The sequence below is a fragment of the Oncorhynchus masou genome, chromosome 19, assembly GCF_036934945.1.
Source record: "Oncorhynchus masou masou isolate Uvic2021 chromosome 19, UVic_Omas_1.1, whole genome shotgun sequence".
Taxonomy (NCBI): domain Eukaryota; kingdom Metazoa; phylum Chordata; class Actinopteri; order Salmoniformes; family Salmonidae; genus Oncorhynchus; species Oncorhynchus masou.
This window is the reverse complement of record NC_088230.1, coordinates 34,128,646-34,149,011: the sequence shown is the minus strand read 5'-3', so window position 1 is coordinate 34,149,011 and position 20,366 is coordinate 34,128,646. Positions and strand designations below refer to the sequence as shown.

The following is a 20,366-nucleotide window of genomic DNA, read 5'->3' as shown; positions in this document are numbered from 1 at the left end:
TGCGAGGCCAGGGGAGGGAGTCTGAACAGGAAGTGATGTGGTGTCGCCATGTAAGTGTCTGATACTTACAAAGTATGCATGAGCAGATGTTGATATCACGCCCAGGTTCACAGCCAGATGCAGATTGGTTTCCATCTCGGGCAGTGGGGCAGTTGAAGGCAACTAAGATTAAGGCTTTTATAATGTCCCAAAAATGATCATTTTCCTTTCCCTTAGACTCGAGTAAGAAATCTCTGCTGTTTGCATTACACCTTGTGCCAATCACTTCTCACTTAGAAAAGGGGTCTTCGCAAACATCTATCTGTTTGAACAGAAATCAAAGACTTTGCTTATTCCTAATATTTAGGGATTGAAAATGGTTGAAAAATATACACCTTAAAAAAGATAGAAGCATAAACGTAACATATGGATTGCAAAGTTACCTCACATTTCTATCTATCGAGTTATTACATAAAACTTATCAGAATTCCGAAGAATGTGTGATGTAATACGGAGGACCCGGCGAGGCAGCAGATTCCCTGTAATGTAAACCTCAACAGAAATAACTTCAAAAAAGTACAACTTCAAATTAAAATCAAATAATTTGCACTCACGACAACTGGTTTCAATGACATTTTCAGCCAACTTACAAGTAAATACTTCACGAATGTATTGTTACAAATCAGTTTGCAAGGTTGCTAGCCAACTAGCCTGCTAACATTAGCCCTACTAGCACTGCATGAGTCAGCCAGTCAACACAACACATAGCTTACATCAACATTAACAGCCTTTTACTGCAGTGGGCTAAGTCAGGGCCACACAGAGTGTTTCTTGTTAGTCTTAAATCTACTTTGAAATTTAAGTATACACCTCACACACATGGTTATGGGCTCCAAAACAAGAAAACACCTGTACCATGTCAGATATAAAGTTGAAATGTATTACATTGGGTTTGCATCCCAATATTACACTTTTATATCCATCACAGAAGACTGAAATCACACAAAATAATTTGACATAGAAATAATGTTTATTAATTATAAAATTATGAAAAATATGAATAACATTCCATCCATGAGGCCACTATTCATTTGACTGCAGGAAAGGGCTACAGTAAACCAAAGTATTAGAAATACATAACGCCATTAACCAATCATCAAAAACAATTACTGGTATATGCAGTTCTCTTAGCCAGCAAGCCAACCAGCTAAATGTAGTTATTTTAGCCTGCTAGCTACCATAGCCAGCTAACTACCCTCGCCAGCCAAGCACCATGGTCAAAATAGCGAAGTCGCTGACGGCTGAGTAAGCTACCAAAGTCAAAGAAGATTCAATTACAGCCTTTCAGGAGGGAGAATCAGCTAGCAAATCCAATAGCGATTGTGAGGCAAATTCACATTGAATTCACCTGGTTTATTGCCATCACTGCTTACATTCATGATGTACCGGTATGTCGGTAGGAAGCTTGGCACAGCACCTGGATTCAGTCAGTCTCATTCCAAATCCTCACTTCCACTGGTAATACTAAGCTATCGAAGTACTCCGAGGTTAAATGCGCACCGCATAGGGTAGAAGTGTGCACAGTTCCCATACTCCAATCTGCTTGCGTCAACCGGGAAAACCATTCCGACTTCAAAACTTGCTTCTCATTTTTGGGCCACAAATTAGTCGTAAGCCCATCCTTGTGGGTATTACTGCACTGTGGGTATTACTGCACGAGCTACAAATTACAGAAAACTACTAAAACTGCCAAAAGCACAGGAGAAGAGTTGCAGTTTTTTGCATTAATTTAGATGGTTTCTTCTACCTGGATGCTCACCAGTGCCAACACTTGCTTTGAAATGTAATTAAATACTTGCATAGCTAATAGCTAACTTTAGCCAGATGGAACTAGCTAGGTAGCAATAGGGCATTGTGGGTAGCTCCAAATATATCCGGGATTAAGTTAATATGTAAACATGCTAAAACATAACTATGTTTGTAGTTATAGGTAACCAGACGGCTCATCCACATACTTATGTACATATTCTCATTCACCCCATTAGATTTGTGTGTATTAGGTAGTTGTTGGGGAATTATTAGATTACTTGTTAGATATTACTGCACTGTCGGAACTTGAAGCACAAGCATTTCGCTACACTCGCATTAACGAGTGTATCTGGTAACCATGAGTATGTGACACATCAAATTTGATTTGACTAAAACTAAGTTAAAGTTTTTGACCACACAGTTGTTACTTTGGTGAGTAACCTTTTAATAAAAATATATTTTTACAATCTTGGCTTTCATTTTGCATGCTCCTGTAAACTACACATAGGTGCTCATCGGTTCTTTTTACATGGAAATGCAGGAATTTTTCCAAATATGCTACATAAAATATTCACACATTTAAATGTATATATATTGGGAGATTCCTTATATAAATTCCCCAACGCCATTGAAAACCCCAGCTGTTCCTCCAGCAGCATCAGGTCACGAGAAAACTCCTTCAACTCTATGAGGGAGCAGTCACTCAAAGACTGCACTTGTCATATTGGAGTACTGACCCTGATGACTCACACAAGCCTGGCTGGATGCATTGCCACTCACTTCACCAGCCATGCCATCAAAATTATTCAACCCCAGTTAACCATCTCCTTCCCCTACCAGCCAATGATTCTGGCAGGCACAACATGGCTAACAAACATTGGTGAGGTTGTCTAATTGAGACGGCCATGTCAGGAGCAGGGCCTAATCTGTGTTTAAAGGCCCAGTGCAGTCAAAAATATTTATGTTTCCACACTATAAGTTTGGAATAATACTATGCCATTTTAGTTTAAGAGCTGTTTGAAAAGACCCCCTGAAATATCTGCCTGTTTTGGTGGGATGGAGTTTTGGCCTTCCATGGTGACATCACCATGCAGTAAATTAGTTAGACCAATAAGAAAGAGAGTTCCAAACATATAATTAGGAATTTGAATACAAATTGAACAGGATCTCTATGGTTCCAAAACTCTCTGCCAATAACAGATAGTTCAGTGTTACTCCCCACTCGGACCACTCCGACAGTCCTAGCAAAATACTTACTTGAGAAATATGCCATTGATAATAAGCCACTGTTTCTTTATGATTATTTTAATTGAAAACAATCACAGGAAGGTATTTAATTGTTAATCAGAAATTATTATTTTCTAATTGAAATTTGAATTATTAGATTTTTTTTAAACGGCTGCATTGGATTTTTAAGCAGAGGGTGGGTTGGGAGGAGGTGGCTGGTAGCAGGAGGTTAAACCATCAGGACTCCTCCCAGGGTTAATCTATTATCCAGCACCAGCTGCCACACATCCCCCCCCTGCCCCCACCACACCAGCCATTTACAAGCGGCTCCATACTTGGCCTACTGCTCGCTGTGCGCTCGGCTAAGCCACTGAGACCGTAGCACCGGGCATCTCGGTGTAACCTACCGGGGAGCATCCAGGCCCAGGGATCAGGACACAGGTAGTGTGTCACGGAAGATAAAGCCGATGTGATGAATGAGGACACGCAGCAGGGACCTCCAAGACTCCGTGGGATTTGCCTCAGGGTCCTGTGAGGGAAAGCTGCTATGTTGCAAGGTGAGCTTCAGAACGTTGAGAGACCATGAAAACCTGGTCTGTTCTCTTTCTTTACAACATTTTGAATTTATATTTCATCAAGTCCCCGACAGAACTGACCCACCCCTGAAATGTTGTCTTGGAAGGTGATTGTAGGTTTGTGGGTTCAACTTGGTACCGTCCTTCAGGCTTTGCTCCGTCTTGACACCTTGGCAAAGGATGACAAATGGCCACAGCCCTTCCTGGACAGGCCTCTTACCCAGCAGGCCTATAAACCCCCATTAACCCACTTCCTCCATTGCTGCCTTTAAGACGCCAATTGTTTCTTATGTGGTTTCCTCTTCTTCACTGATAGAAAAAATAAATAAATAAATCTAATTCCCAGCTGGCATCCACCAAATTGCATTTACAGATCAGTGCAGATGAATGAGAGGGGAACATAGGGAGGAACAGAAGTGAACAGCCCTGAACAAACAGGAAACTGAGGTGACAAGGTTCCCTATGACCTGGACCATCTATGGGCATGGTCTCCACAAATTTGCCTGCATGAATAGTCACATGATGCTTGGAAGCTTATAATTATAAGGCCCTGATAGATTGTGTTCAGATTTGTATTGGTGTTACTCGCATACTCTTGCTATATAACAAAAGACAAGGACAGCAGGTTAATGGCAGCTTTACTCAGCCATTGTTGTGGTAGTCATAGATACATATGTGTTGTGAGCCTGTATGAAATTTAACATGTTCATATCACATGACTGATTCACTGAATTCTCTCAAGTTAACAGTGAGTGTTTCAATTAGGGCAATAAAGCAACATTCTAAAACTGTGGTAGTCATAGATAGTTGAAGTCGGAAGTTTACATACACCTTAGCCAAATACATTAAAACTCAGTTTTTCACAATTCCTGACATTAAATCCTAGTAAAAATTCCCTGTCATTAGGTCAGTTAGGATCACCATTTTATTTTAAGAATGTCCAATATCAGAATAATAGAAGAGAGAATAATTTATTTCAGCTTTTATTTCTTTCATCACATTCCCAGTGGGTCAGAAGTTTACATACACTCAATTAGTATTTGGTAGCGTTGCCTTTAAATTGTTTAACTTGGGTGGACGGTTTTGGTGGCCCCCCACAAGCTTCCCACAATACATTGGGTGAATTTGGCTATTCCTCCTGACAGAGCTGGTTGTAACTGAGGTTTATAGGCCTCCTTGCTCGCAAACGCTTTTTCAATTCTGCCCATACATTTTCTATGGGATTGAGGTCAGGGCTTCAATATATCCACAATTTTCCTACCTCATGATGTCATCTATTTTGTGAAGTTTTGGAGCAGTGGCTTCTTGCTTTCTGAGCGGCCTTCCAGGTTATATCGATATAGGACACGTTTTACTGTGGATATAGATACTTTTGTACCCATTTCCTCCAGCATCTTCACAAAAGGTCCTTTGCTATTGTTCTGGGATTGATTTGCACTTTTCGCACCAAAGTACGTTCATCTCTAGGAGACAGAACACGTCTCCTTCCTGAGCGGTATGACGGCTGCGTGGACCCATGGTGGTTATACTTGCTTACAATTGTTTGTACGGATGAACGTGGTACCTTCAGGCATTTAGTAATTGCTCCCAAGGATGAACCAGATTTGTGGAGGTCTACAATTTGTTTTCTGAGGTCTTGGCTGATTTCTTTTGATTTTTCCATGATGTCAAGCAAAGAGGCAATGAGTTTGAAGGTAGGCCTTGAAATACAGCCACAGGTACACCTCCAATTGACTCAAATTATGTCAATTAGCCTATCAGAAGCTTCTAAAGCCATGACATCATTTTCGGGAATTTTCCAAGCTGTCAACTTAGTGCATGTATACTTCTTACCCACTGAATTATAAGTGAAATAATCTGTCTGTAAACAATTGTTGGATACATTTCTTCTGTCATGCACAAAGTAGATGTCCTAACCGACTTGCCAAAACTATAGTTTTTTAACAAGACATTTGTGAAGTGGTTGAAAAACAAGTGTATGTAAACCTCCGACTTCAACTGTACATGGATAAACTGGTAGTTATATCACGACTGATTCACTCTTATTTCTCTCAAGTTGCAAGTTAAGTAATAGAGTGTTTTCAATTAAGGCAATAAAGCAACATTGCTGAAAGATACTAGGCTATTTAAAAAAAAAAAAATTTAAGAAAGGATACCATTCACACAACACCTTACGCAGAAGTGAAACTGCCTGCAACAGACTTCTTAATCACAGACTTTCACTAGCTAGCACAGTTCCCACAGCTTCCATTTCACAAGAGTAGCATTCACACTTCCCTTTCCTGTGGGCTTGTGGGAAACCTCAGATGAGACCACAGAGTTCCACATCACCCCTTTCCTGTGGGCTTGTGGGAAACCTCAGATGAGACCACAGAGTTCCACATCACCCCTTTCCTGTGGGATTGTGGGAAACCTCAGATGAGACCACAGAGTTCCACATCACCCCGGCTTGTCCAGTTTCAGGAAACTGAGGTGACAAGGTTCCCTATGACCTGGACCATCTATGGGCTTGTCCTACCAGCTGCAGACACCGTGGCCTTTGGATGGGTTGTCATCCGAGATGGGGGGGTGGGGGGGTGACCTCACGAGGAGCGGCTGCAGCACTTAAGGTTGACAATAGGGCCGGGACAATACCAGTATCTTTATTTAACTAGGCTTTATTTAAACACGCTTAAAATGTCTTACGTCGGCCACGGAGAACGAGAGCTCACAGACCTCAGGGGTGGCCTGTGTCACCAGCACCATGTTATTCTCAAAGCGGACAAAGAAGGTGTTTAGCTTGTCCGGGAGCGAGACAGTGTCCGCGACGTGGTTGATTTTCCCTTTATAATACATGATTGTCTGGAGTCCCTGACACATACGTCTCATGTCTGAGCCGTTGAATTGCCACTCCACTTTGTCTCCGTACTGACGTTTTGCCTGTTTGATTGCTTTATGGAGGGAATAACTCAACAGCAACACGGAACACGTCCCCAGCACGTGTGATAAAAACAGTCTTGAGGCATGGATTCCAATTGGTCAGACCAGCGTTGAGTAAACCTTAAACGGGAAGTACCCGAGTTTCTGCCTATAGGAAGGGAACAGAGTTGTGATCTGATTTGCCGAAGGGAGGGCAGGGTCTTGTAGCCATCGTGGAAGGACGAGTGACAATGGTCGAGAGTTTTTGAAGTACTGCAGGCGATGTGTTGATAGAATTTTGTAAGCGTTTCCCTTTTAGATTATCTTTATTAATAACCAACAATTTCAGTTAAATCGTTCAGCACTACAGCCTACATTTTCAATACATTTCAGTCGAAATATGTAAGGGTGCAACAGCAAATCTGTAAAAGTCATGGGGCACAGCTAAGTTTAAAGCTAAGTATTTAAGCTGCCACCATGTGACCATTGTGTTTCAATTCAGAAATGAGAGGGTATTGACTATACATGTGAAGGTCTCTCCCCTGGAGAGTCAGAATATACACAGTGGGCCCTGATATTACAACAGATATGTGGAAAAACTGTGTCCACACCACATTGGACAGTTAATTATAGAATAAATATTTATATAGTATTTATTTTTAAATTACTTCACTTCCTTCCTCCTATGGACATTCCCAAACGGACTCATACCCTGCGCACATGACTGTACATATTATTTACTTTGTCTAATTAACTTCTATTTATTTTAGTTTTCATTTGACCTGCTCTGTTATAATTTCAGCGTAAAGTGAAAATGATATGCCTCCCTGTAATCAATAAACTATCACTGTGAAATTCCAAAAGAATGCCAAAACCCTGTTCATCAACTATTCCTCACTGCTACACAGTCGTCACACACACAGGGCCCGTTGAACAGCTGAGAGGCCAATGCGGTTGGGGCACCGGGTGTGACGGATCCAAATGTGTGTGGCACGTGGTGATCTTGTGCAAGGTCCCATCATCCCACCCGCATCGCTTGGCAACGGGGCCACAATCAAAACAGAACTACATTACCCATCCAGGTGCGTGGGGATGTTAATACCACACTGAGCCATTTTCCACTGTGGAGGCCTCATGCATGCGAGGAAGGCTTTGAGGGAAATGCTTGGGAGCCAAACGGCTAGGCCTAATCTGTGTCATGCCTGCGGCCTAGCGCCTGGGAGCAGAGGAGGGGAGAAAGCCCACACGTCTGGTGTTGGGGGAGGATATTAGCAGGAATGAATGGAATTCTCTATGGTCATGTCATGGCTGCAAGCCAGGAGACTCCTGCTCCCCTGTGACATTAACTTTTTTTTTTAAACAGACCTTAGCTCAACAAGTAAGATTCCATTTCAAACTTGCCAAATATCTCATTAGTAAGCAAAAGCACAGGGCAGTAAAGCAAGAATGAAAGACAGAGGAATCCCTTTCCAAACACTGCCTTTGTTCCAATAACATCACTCCTCTTGTTAAGCTGCATCAATGGGAGTTAGCGCTTGAATATCCTCCATTCTGAGAGGCATTCCAGAATCCTGACAAGCCACGTCCTGTCTCTGTTCAGTCTGCCCGTGAAGAGTGGGGTGTACGCCTGTGATGCAACAGCCCTGTTGTGAGGTATGTTTTGAGTCAGGGTGGCCCTGGGAGAGAAGATGCCTCATGCAATAAACACACCGAGCCAGTCGGGGAAATGGGAGTTGTCAGGCAGCAAAAACTAAAACACGGAGAACAGAGGACATACCAGACATATCCTCAGTAATAGGAGTCGCCGCCTCCCTTTCTGCAGATTCCTTATGAAGAATAGACCTCCTGAACTCAACCATTATGAAGAAGTAGACACGGAAAAGAGCACCTTCATTTCCCTGAGATTGGGCCTCAAATCTTAAATATGTCAGTGTTGTAAGTCATTGTGTGAAATGGATCATTATGGATAGGCACCTCAAATGTAATAATGATCATGGGTCCTATGATGAGAGTTGTTCCAGAGTGACTGACTGATAGGAATGATGAGCCTGTCCTGGCTCTGAGCTGCATTCATTTGCTGCAGTAAGAGGGCGGGGCCTGTTAACGTTTGGCTTGGCATGCCTGCACAGTGGAGCATTCTGAAAGGTAAGCAAGACACCACACTTAACAATACTACCCCACCCCAGGGCATCCACAACGAGTGTGGTCACAATATTTAACGTATCATTAAAAAGGGGAAAACAGCACGTGTTACACAATATCTTAATTGAATTGAGGCTTATAAAAGTGAAGGTTTTCTGAAAGTGGGTGAGGCAAGTACAGTTAATGGCAGTCTAACATGAGGCATATTATTATTGTGTTATTATGATATGGTATTAGTTAATATTATTGTTATGTTATTATGTTTATATTATATTATTATGGTATTAGTTAATATTATTGTTATGTTATTATGTTTATATTATTATGGTATTAGTTAATATTATTGTTATGTTATTATGTTTATATTATATTATGGTATTAGTTAATATTATTGTTATGTTATTATGTTTATATTATATTATGGTATTAGTTAATATTATTGTTATGTTATTATGTTTATATTATATTATTATGGTATTAGTTAATATTATTGTTATGTTATTATGTTTATATTATATTATGTTATTATGGTATTAGTTAATATTATTGTTATTTTATTATGTTTATATTATATTATTATGGTATTAGTTAATATTATTGTTATGTTATTATGTTGTATGGATGTATAGATGTTGATGCAATGTAACCTGTAGTAACACTTACAGAATGTAAAGGGCTATAGGGAGCAGCTGTTCCACAGAAGGGGGACTAAGAATGAGAAACTCAGGATGTGTAGTGCAATCATGATTTTCAGAAGGCAATCACCGACTATTATGTTAGCCTCTGCCCAAATTAAAAACAACCCTTGTTTAAATAAAAAAAATCAATTTGAACACCAGATAAAAAAGGTGATGCTTATTTTGTGTGAGAGTGAGGATGCACAAGAGGAGACGCAGTGGTAAAAGGGAGTCTCCATCCTTTCAACGCCTGGGCGATAAGGCCAATAGCATTTCACAATATTTTTGACGGTATTTTGAGTTTCTGAATAATACAAGTTCTAGATTTGCTTTATGAGTAGTGAGTGATCCTAGGGGTGGGCAACGCACATTCTAGGTGATTTCAATGGGTCTTTCTACATTCTGATTATGTTATACTTTTTAAATCAAATTTAAACCAAAAAGAAAAATCAGGATTTATCAATTTTCGGAACACTCATTTGAGATTATTTCCACACTACCGCGTAAGCATACTACCAGATACCGATACACTTCCAGTCACTGCGTTAATGTTACTTAGCATTGGCTAGTAAAACTACCTCTAACTTCCTTCATACTGAACACAAGACATAAAAATGGTATCCACGAGTTAATTTGACTCTGGTGAACTAACTTTCCCCTTTTTGTTCCTCAACTCCTCAAATTGCAGGAAGAGCAGAAGCATTGATTCTGGAAAATGTATGCTCAGTTTGACGAGCTCAGCATTGCAATACCACATAGCGCTAGCAGCTTTTTAGCCAAAGACTGTTACACTAGCTGTCTAGTCTGTTGTACAAATGTGCAATGAGCTTTAAAAAAAAAAACTATATAAGGAATGGGCAACTCATTCTCATTCAGAAATAAGGTAGGTCACTTGATTTCAACATCTGAACAAGGTGGACAGGCCTAGCATGCTGTTCAAACCATTTGAGACGGACAGAAGGGTGTGTACAATTCAACTGCTCTACCTTGTTAGTTAGCAAATAGTTAAAAGTTTGTTAGACTTTAAATATAAAGATTAGCTCGCTACTCACTAGCATGTGGGGTCGTGCTTAAGAGATTGTTTTTGAGACCTTGCTGTGTTAATTTTCTATAACGCCTCCTACAAAAAGTGAGTCATTATTAGTGAAATTTGGTTAAATTTGTAACAAAAAGTGAATTTTAATAGACTGCCTTGAAAGCCAGATATCACTGATGATAGCAAAAAAATGCAGGTTAAACTATTTTGATAAAATAATACAATTATTAGTGGGTCGTGTGATGGTGGAAGACTTATATTTAGCCTAGGTATAATTTCACAAACCCCGAATTCATTAGATTATTGCTAACTGTTTGAAATGTAATTTACCTTTAAATTATTGAACAACAAGACTTAGAGAAAACATGTATTTATAAAAATTAGGGAGGTGATACACTGAACAAAAACCTCAAACATGTAGTGTTGGTCCCATGTTTCATGAGACGAAATAAAAGATCCCAGAAATGTTCCATACGCACAAAAGCTTAATTTTCTCAAAAATGTTGTGCACAAATTTATTTACATCTGTTAGCGAGCATTTCTCCTTTGCCAAGACACCCCAATTCAATTGACCTGTGTTGCATATCAAGAAGCTGATTAAACAATATGATTATTACACAGGTGCACCTTGTGCTGGGGACAATAAAAGGACACTAAAATATGCAGTTTGTCCCAACACAAAGCCACAGATGTCTCAAGTTGAGGGAGCATGCAATTGGTATGCTGACTGCTGGAATGTCCACCAGAGCTGTTGCCAGATAATGTAACGTTCATTTGTCTACCATAAGCCGCCTCCAGCGGACAACAATAACAATTGTATTTTATCGATGTCAGTTTGAATGCACAGAGATACTGTGACAAGGCCCATTGTCGTGCCATTCACCCACCACCATCACCTCATATTTTAGCATGATAATGCATGGCCCCATGTCACAAGGATCTGTACATTATTCCTGGAAGCTGGAAATGTCCCAATTCTTCCATGGCCTACATACTCAGACATGTCATTCAATGAGCATGTTTGGGATGCTCTGGTTAGACGCGTGCGACAGCATGTTCCAGTTACAGCCAATATCCAGCAACTTTGCACAGCCATTGAAGGGGTGTGAGACAACATTCCACAGAACAATATCAACAGCCTGGTCAACTGTAAAAGAGATCACACTGCATGAGATAAATGGTGATCACACCAGATACGGACTGGTTTTCTGATCCACGCCCATACATTTTTTAAGGTATCTGTAATCAACAAATCCATAATGTATTTCAATTGACTGATTTCCTGACATGAACTGCAACTCAGTAAAAACGCTTCAATTGTTGCATATTGCGTTTAAATTTTTGTTCAGTGTATATAAATAGATAACCACCCATAAGTTGGAGAAAATAATCAGCCAGCCCTAGTAAAAACCAACGTTTTGGTCAGTGTTTCCCAGGGGACCCTTTAGTCTTCTTCCTAAAATGTATTATTTTACTTCTTGTAGCTAACATATTTCATGCTTTGCCTATTCCTCTTTGATTTAGAATCTACTTGCACAGACAACGTGATGATTGAGGCCTACACCAGCAATGGTATCAGGCTGTATTAGCGAGCTATGTTTGCTACGACTCAGTACATTTATTAACTAGGCAGCTGATTAGCTGATTTAATTTAGCCACAACTTGCTTAGGAAAAAAAGACAAAACTAGCTATTTTCAGATTGTAAGATACAAAGTAATAGTGTAATTATAGAACGCTTGTGGATTTATATTAGGAAGCAAAGTGTAAGGAAAAGCAAAGTGAATTGACGATGCAGACTGAAGACAACTGCTAGTGGTTTCGTGGTCAAGCAACAAGCCGGACTTAGCGAGAGAGAGTAAGAGCGATGACTCAAGTAGCGGAGTAAACTATAAAAAAAGAAAATTTAAATGAAATGGACATTACACACAGCGGAGTGGCGTATCCCATTTAACATACCAAACATTGAAATACCATGCATCAACCGGTCCGTGTATCAATACGCTTTATATAGTAAAATACGGTATAAGCTTTACCGCCCAGCCCAGGTTTGGAACTGGCAAAGATAAACTAGCGCCTCTCCCAAGGGTGCATGCTGGAAATCTAGTCGCAGCAGAATCCTAAGCAGATACTCACCACTGACTGCAAATAGTAACTCGTATTTTTATACAGTCTTATCCTCCATGGAGTTGGCTGAAATAGCCCGGTTGTCCGAGTGGTAATGGGCAATAAACACCTGCACAGCAGTCTCCTTCTCCCACTGACCTTGGCAGCTAATTCACTCAGCTACAGTTCTTGCTGCTCAGGTGCACAGGAATCTGGGCTCTCCCTGGGTATACTACTGGAGAAGGCCACTTCAAGCATATCAATTTAATAACGCTATCGATATACAACACACAGGTAGGTGGTTGTAAAGTGTGTACATGTGTTTAACACAGAACATTCACAAGACCTGAATTTCAAAGAAAATTGTTGGTGAAGCAAACTGCAATTCATCAACATCTGCTATTCAGCAATTGTTCAAGGGGACTTTTAGGCTAAATATGTGATGTGGCCACTGGAATTAGGGGAGTGGAGTAGAGGCTGCCAGAAGGTTACAGCGTGAACTTGCTGCACTGGTCAATATTAGAGGGTGAGACACGGTCAATATGTCTGTCACTGATAATGAGGGGCAGATCACACGGCTGCCCTTCAGTGAACTAGCTAGACTCCCAGACGCTCAAGCCCTTGACCAATGTATTTGCTGAGATCAAACTTTGCTTTGTCAGTGCCAGAGTAATAAATATATGAACCTTGGTGGATATCAAAGGTCCAATACACTTATCTTAAAATTAACATGGAGGTGTAAAAGGATGGGAGGACTGAAAAACCACAAACCTCCACTAAGGTATTTAGCCTGTTGGGCAGATGACAGCCTCCTTTTGACACAGTAGAATCTTCATGGTTTGTGTTAAGTAGGACAAGACGTGGGCAAAACATTTGCTACAGAAAACTAAAATAAGTATTTTTCTAGGACAACTTTGAGTAGGCTAGTAAGCTAGCCTACCTCCCCATTTGAAAACACGTTTACCCATTTTGTGTGGACTGAACACAACCCTGTGTTGTGTTGGATCAAACCAAAACCACAGAGACACAGGTCAGTCTCATGGACCTCCCTGTCACAAATCATGTGTAGGGCTTTGGGGACTGTTCATTATGCTAGGGTATCATTTGTCACTGTTGAGTTCCAAAAGGACCATTCACACACAGGCCAAGGCTGAACCAAAAGAGCCCAGAGGTTAGGCAGGTAAATGTGTAGCTTAGGCTAGAGGAGGATTGGTCTTGGACAGTCAAAACCGAGTTGTGGCACCTGCTGATCACAGCTCCGAGGACAGCAACAGTCTTACATTATAGTAATTTTGCAGACGCTCTTACTCAGAGCAATTAGGGGTAAGTGCCTTGCTCAAGGGCATAACGAGAGATTTTCACCTCGTCAGCTCGTGGATTCGAAACCAGCGACCTTTCAGTTACTGGACCAATGCTCTTAACCGCAAGACTACCTGCCGCCCTACATCTTTTCGGGAGCTGACACACTGGGGTGTAATCTCATTACTGACGTCAATGAAATGCCAAGGGAAGAGAATCCTCTCATTGTGTTGGAGGACTGCAGCCAAAAGGCCAGGTTGGACTACGTGTCTGGATTGGGGCAGATTGTGTGTGTGTGGGGAGGGGGTGGGGGTGGTACTGTGAGCAGCCTCGGTGAGCCATGGGGCATAATAGTAAAGACTGTTTCACAAGTTAGGTCCTGATATAAAACATGAAGAATTCTGGCACTGAGAAAAGGTTGCTTGTTATTCATTCTGAAAAATAACAAGTAGCCTAGTAGGTTAAATTAATAACTTTAGCCTCAAATTGGAACAGTCCTCGATTAACCTCGACCTGGAAAGTATTAACCTGAGATTATGAGTCCCATCACCTGATTCTAAACACCAGTCCTTAGACTCAACCTGGAGATGGTTACATTTGTATAACAGCTCTGACAAACAAAAAAAGTAAACAATACCTGATAGGACAGAAGAAATTATAAAAATGGGCAACTGGTTTCTTTAACAAACACAATCTTTTTGAGTTGCACTGTTTGTAATCTGAGACCAAGCACTGAGTCACTGTAGATACAGTCCAATAAACAGTACATTCACCTCTGTAAGAGAATATTAACCAGGCAACTGTTCAGAAACCACTGTTTAGTGTTGAGGTTTCAGGAACAAGGAATTGTAATGAAGGCATTGGATATTTCACAAAGTATATGCACGAGGTATCATTACTTGTAATATAAGTAGGTAGGCTAACTAGGTTTATTGGTAAATGAGAGAGAGAGCATGTTAAAATAACTTTAGAATTGATTCATGGAAATGTTGCCGTTTGCTGTCATTTCATTGTTCCAAATCATTGACTAACCTTACTAGGCCATCTCATTTTCAGAAATGGGGTGAACTAGTCAGCTAGTTATCTGTCTACCGTACATACCTAGCATAACTAGGATTACAAGTAATGGATCATTGCACATAGATTGTACGGGTTGTGGCCGCTCGTACTGTCATATAACTTGTTATCAAATCTATCAATTTAACTTACCCCATTCCAGAAAGTCTGTCACGTGCTTCTCCCGTTTTAAAGGAGAGTTGCTGCATTCGTTGTACAAACATATCAATATATCCAGAAGGGTCTCGACGCTCAGTGAACTTGCATTATTTGGAGTTCCGTCCACTAGCAATTGCTCCAACTTCTTCAGGCGCACCTTCGCTGACATTTTTCTATCAATTAGCTACCACTCCCTTCGCCGAAGAATCGCTCCCGAGTTAGTATGGGAGAAGAAATCGAGCTAACCCTGCCCCCTTCAAGCGCAACCGAGAAATACTTATTTGGCCAATATTGGAGCACTGAAGTCCCAGTCTCCAACTTGCTATCTAGACGAGTACTAGTAGTTAGCTAGCTAAAAAAATAAGACCGACATGTTGTATAGAAAATGCTTTGTTTTTAGCGTCGCCACTGTGTTCCCTTCACTCAGACTCGAGGCCCAGTGCGTCCCATTTGCTTTAATCCCGACAAATCTGTACTTTCTACCTAGAAAATGGGATGTCGGGTTTCCCCCAGTTGAATCTCAGGTTGACCGGTCGTCCATTCTCTCCTTCGGATTATCTGCTCGCTCGCATGCCCGATATATGTTCTTCAACACTGCTAAATAGAGGTATGTCCACCAAAATTGGGGAGTGGCTGTCTTTTCGTAGATGAATCCTTTTTTCTTACTAGCTTCTACGAGTAGCTAGCTGGTGTCTCTCACTATTGAGCGTAATATGGCAAAATTCGTGTCCAGCCTTGTCTCTCCCTACCTTGCAAAAGAATCCAGACCGGGGACTATGGAGTACCCGCCTACCCACACCGGAAACGCTATGGATAGGTGACGTCATTCGATGATTGACAGACACTGGGAGTAAACTGGCACTGAGCTCACCAGCAGAACACCATCATTATTATAATATCGATGTGTGGACAACACTTACCGGCACATATATTAGATAAAGAAGTTGAAGGATCTGTGTTAAAGGCATACCATACCAAAAATGAACGATATATATGTGTTAATGTGCAAATAGACAATTTCACTACAATCTTTCTACCATTAGTGTTTATGCTTTGGGAATTGCTAAACATTTTTAGTATTTGAATGACAGGACAAACACATACTGAATAAAGTCATCATCATCATCATCATCATCCTATAGCTGTGTGGTTGACTGGAGAGTATAATGGTATGGATGATGGAGAGGAAGAAGAGGACTAGGGATTGTTGGATTCATAATGGGGTGGTAGTGGTTGGAGAGGAGAGGGACATGTTAGGATGGTAGTGGTTGGAGAGGAGAGGGACATGTTAGGATGGTAATGGTTGGAGAGGAGAGGGACATGTTAGGATGGTAATGGTTGGAGAGGAGAGGGACATGTTAGGATGGTAGTGGTAGAGGAGGAGAGGGAAAGGACATGTTAGGATGGTAGTGGTAGAGGAGGAGAGGGACATGTTAGGATGGTAGTGGTAGAGGAGGAGAGGGACATGTTAGGATGGTAGTGGTAGAGGAGGAGAGGAGAGGGACATGTTAGGATGGTAGTGGTAGAGGAGGAGAGGGACAGGACATGTTAGGGTGGTAGTGGTAGAGGAGGAGAGGGACATGTTAGGATGGTAGTGGTAGAGGAGGAGAGGGACATGTTAGGATGGTAGTGGTAGAGGAGGAGAGGGACATGTTAGGGTGGTAGTGGTTGGAGAGGAGAGGGACATGTTAGGGTGGTAGTGGTAGAGGAGGAGAGGGACATGTTAGGATGGTAGTGGTAGAGGAGGAGAGGGACATGTTAGGATGGTAGTGGTAGAGGAGGAGAGGGACATGTTAGGATGGTAGTGGTAGAGGAGGAGAGGGACATGTTAGGGTGGTAGTGGTTGGAGAGGAGAGGGACATGTTAGGGTGGTAGTGGTAGAGGAGGAGAGGGAAAGGACATGTTAGGATGGTAGTGGTAGAGGAGGAGAGGGACATGTTAGGGTGGTAGTGGTAGAGGAGGAGAGGGACATGTTAGGATGGTAGTGGTAGAGGAGGAGAGGGACATGTTAGGATGGTAGTGGTAGAGGAGGAGAGGGACAGGACATGTTAGGATGGTAGTGGTGGAGGAGGAGAGGGACATGTTAGGGTGGTAGTGGTAGAGGAGGAGAGGGACAGGACATGTTAGGATGGTAGTGGTAGAGGAGAGGGACAGGACAAGTTAGGGTGGTAGTGGTAGAGGAGGAGAGGGACATGTTAGGATGGTAGTGGTAGAGGAGGAGAGGGACAGGACATGTTAGGATGGTAGTGGTGGAGGAGGAGAGGGACATGTTAGGGTGGTATTGGTGGAGGAGGAGCCAAAGCCCTAACTTGAACGCGATCGAACATCCCTGACAAAGCTTGAGTGGATCTGCAGAGAAGAATGGGAGCAACTCCCCAAATACAGGTGTGCCATGCTTGTAGCGTCATACCCAAGAAGACTCGAGGCTGTAATCACTAACAAAGGTGCTTCCACAAAGTACTGAGTAAAGGGTCTGAATACTTATAGAAATGTGATATTTCAATTTTATTCTCTCTATTTTTTGTGAAAAATGAATAAAAACTTGCGTTTGCTTTGTCATTGTGGGGAATTTAGTGTAGATTGACAAAGGAAAAATACAATTTCATCCATTTTAGAATAAGGCTGTAACAAAATGTGGAAGGAGTCAAGGGGTCTGAATACTCTCTGAATGCACTGTATGTATGTATGCATGTACTGTACGTGTGTATATTCAGGTAACTGCCAAAATAATGGAAACACTTCAGTATTTGAGGGATACAAAGTCTATTGAATGCAGGGGCTTCCACACAGGTGTGGTTCCTCAGTTATGTAGTGTCCCTTTCCTGCACTCAAATGACTAAATCTCCCTCTAGTGGCCTCATGGGTGGAATGTTATTATAATTTTCAAAAAGTGATGATTAATCGAAATTATACAATTTAAAAAATATACACTACAGTTCAAAAGTTTGGCGTCACTTAGAAATGTCCTTGTTTTTGCTTTTCTTTCAAAAAACAAAGCCATTTCTAAGTGACCCTAAACGTCTGAACGGTAGTGTATATCCAGTGGCAAACGGTTTTGTTATATTTCAGTCTTCTGTGATCTATATAAAATGTAATATTGGGATGCAAATTCAACATTGAGTTAATTTCAACTCTATATCTGACATGGTACAGCCCATAACCATCCCACTATATCTGACATGGTACAGCCCATAACCATCCCACTATATCTGACATGGTACAGCCCATAACCATCCCACTATATCTGACATGGTACAGCCCATAACCATCCCACTATATCTGACATGGTACAGCCCATAACCATCCCACTATATCTGACATGGTACAGCCCATAACCATCCCACTATATCTGACATGGTACAGCCCATAACCATCCCACTATATCTGACATGGTACAGCCCATAACCATCCCACTATATCTGACATGGTACAGCCCATAACCATCCCACTATATCTGACATGGTAAAGCCCATAACCATCCCACTATATCTGACATGGTACAGCCCATAACCATCCCACTATATCTGACATGGTACAGCCCATAACCATCCCACTATATCTGACATGGTAAAGCCCATAACCATCCCACTATATCTGACATGGTACAGCCCATAACCATCCCACTATATCTGACATGGTACAGCCCGTAACCATCCCACTATATCTGACATGGTAAAGTCCATAACCATCCCACTATATCTGACATGGTACAGCCCGTAACCATCCCACTATATCTGACATGGTACAGCCCGTAACCATCCCACTATATCTGACATGGTACAGCCCGTAACCATCCCACTATATCTGACATGGTACAGCCCATAACCATCCCACTATATCTGACATGGTAAAGCCCATAACCATCCCACTATATCTGACATGGTACAGCCCATAACCATCCCACTATATCTGACATGGTACAGCCCATAACCATCCCACTATATCTGACATGGTAAAGTCCATAACCATCCCACTATATCTGACATGGTACAGCCCGTAACCATCCCACTATATCTGACATGGTACAGCCCGTAACCATCCCACTATATCTGACATGGTACAGCCCGTAACCATCCCACTATATCTGACATGGTACAGCCCGTAACCATCCCTCTATATCTGACATGGTAAAGCCCGTAACCATCCCACTATATCTGACATGGTACAGCCCGTAACCATCCCACTATATCTGACATGGTACAGCCCGTAACCATCCCACTATATCTGACATGGTACAGCCCGTAACCATCCCACTATATCTGACATGGTACAGCCCGTAACCATCCCACTATATCTGACATGGTACAGCCCATAACCATCCCACTATATCTGACATGGTACAGCCCATAACCATCCCACTATATCTGACATGGTGCAGCCCATAACCATCCCTCTATATCTGACATGGTACAGCCCATAACCATCCCACTATATCTGACATGGTACAGCCCATAACCATCCCACTATATCTGACATGGTACAGCCCATAACCATCCCACTATATCTGACATGGTACAGCCCATAACCATCCCACTATATCTGACATGGTACAGCCCATAACCATCCCACTATATCTGACATGGTACAGCCCATAACCATCCCACTATATCTGACATGGTACAGCCCATAACCATCCCAATATATCTGACATGGTACAGCCCATAACCATCCCACTATATCTGACATGGTACAGCCCATAACCATCCCACTATATCTGACATGGTACAGCCCGTAACCATCCCACTATATCTGACATGGTACAGCCCATAACCATCCCACTATATCTGACATGGTACAGCCCATAACCATCCCACTATATCTGACATGGTACAGCCCATAACCATCCCACTATATCTGACATGGTACAGCCCATAACCATCCCTCTATATCTGACATGGTACAGCCCATAACCATCCCACTATATCTGACATGGTACAGCCCATAACCATGTGAGTGAGGTGTATACTTTCGTTTCAAAGTAGATTTGTTTAATACAATTTAATTTTAATTTTTTTATTTTACCTTTATTTAACCAGGCAAGTCAGTTAAGAACAAATTCATTTTACATTTACATTTAAGTCATTTGTCAGACGCTCTTATCCAGAGCGACTTACAAATTGGTGAATTCACCTTATGACATCCAGTGGAAATTCTTATTTTCAATGACGGCCTGGGAACAGTGGGTTAACTGCCTGTTCAGGGGCAGAACAACAGATTTGTACCTTGTCAGCTCGGGGGTTTGAACTCACAACCTTTCGGTTACGAGTCCAACGCTCTAACCACTAGGCTACCCTAATGAAGAAACACTCGGTGTGGCCCTGATTTAGCCCGTTGCAGTAATTATTATGCAATAAACATCCCATCATGCATAGGGCCATGTATAAAATGCTAGGCAGGCCATCATG

General features: G+C 41.7%; 1 protein-coding gene across 1 annotated transcript in view; it reads right to left on the bottom strand.

The window, feature by feature from the left end:
- Positions 1-15,741, bottom strand: part of LOC135506216 (serine/threonine-protein kinase MRCK beta-like) — a 137,807-nt gene extending 122,066 nt beyond the window's left edge. The window contains 1 exon segment of the mRNA XM_064925732.1: positions 14,956-15,741. Coding sequence (XP_064781804.1) covers positions 14,956-15,130 — 175 coding nt within the window. The 5' untranslated portion in view covers positions 15,131-15,741.
- Positions 15,742-20,366: the final 4,625 nt, after the last annotated feature.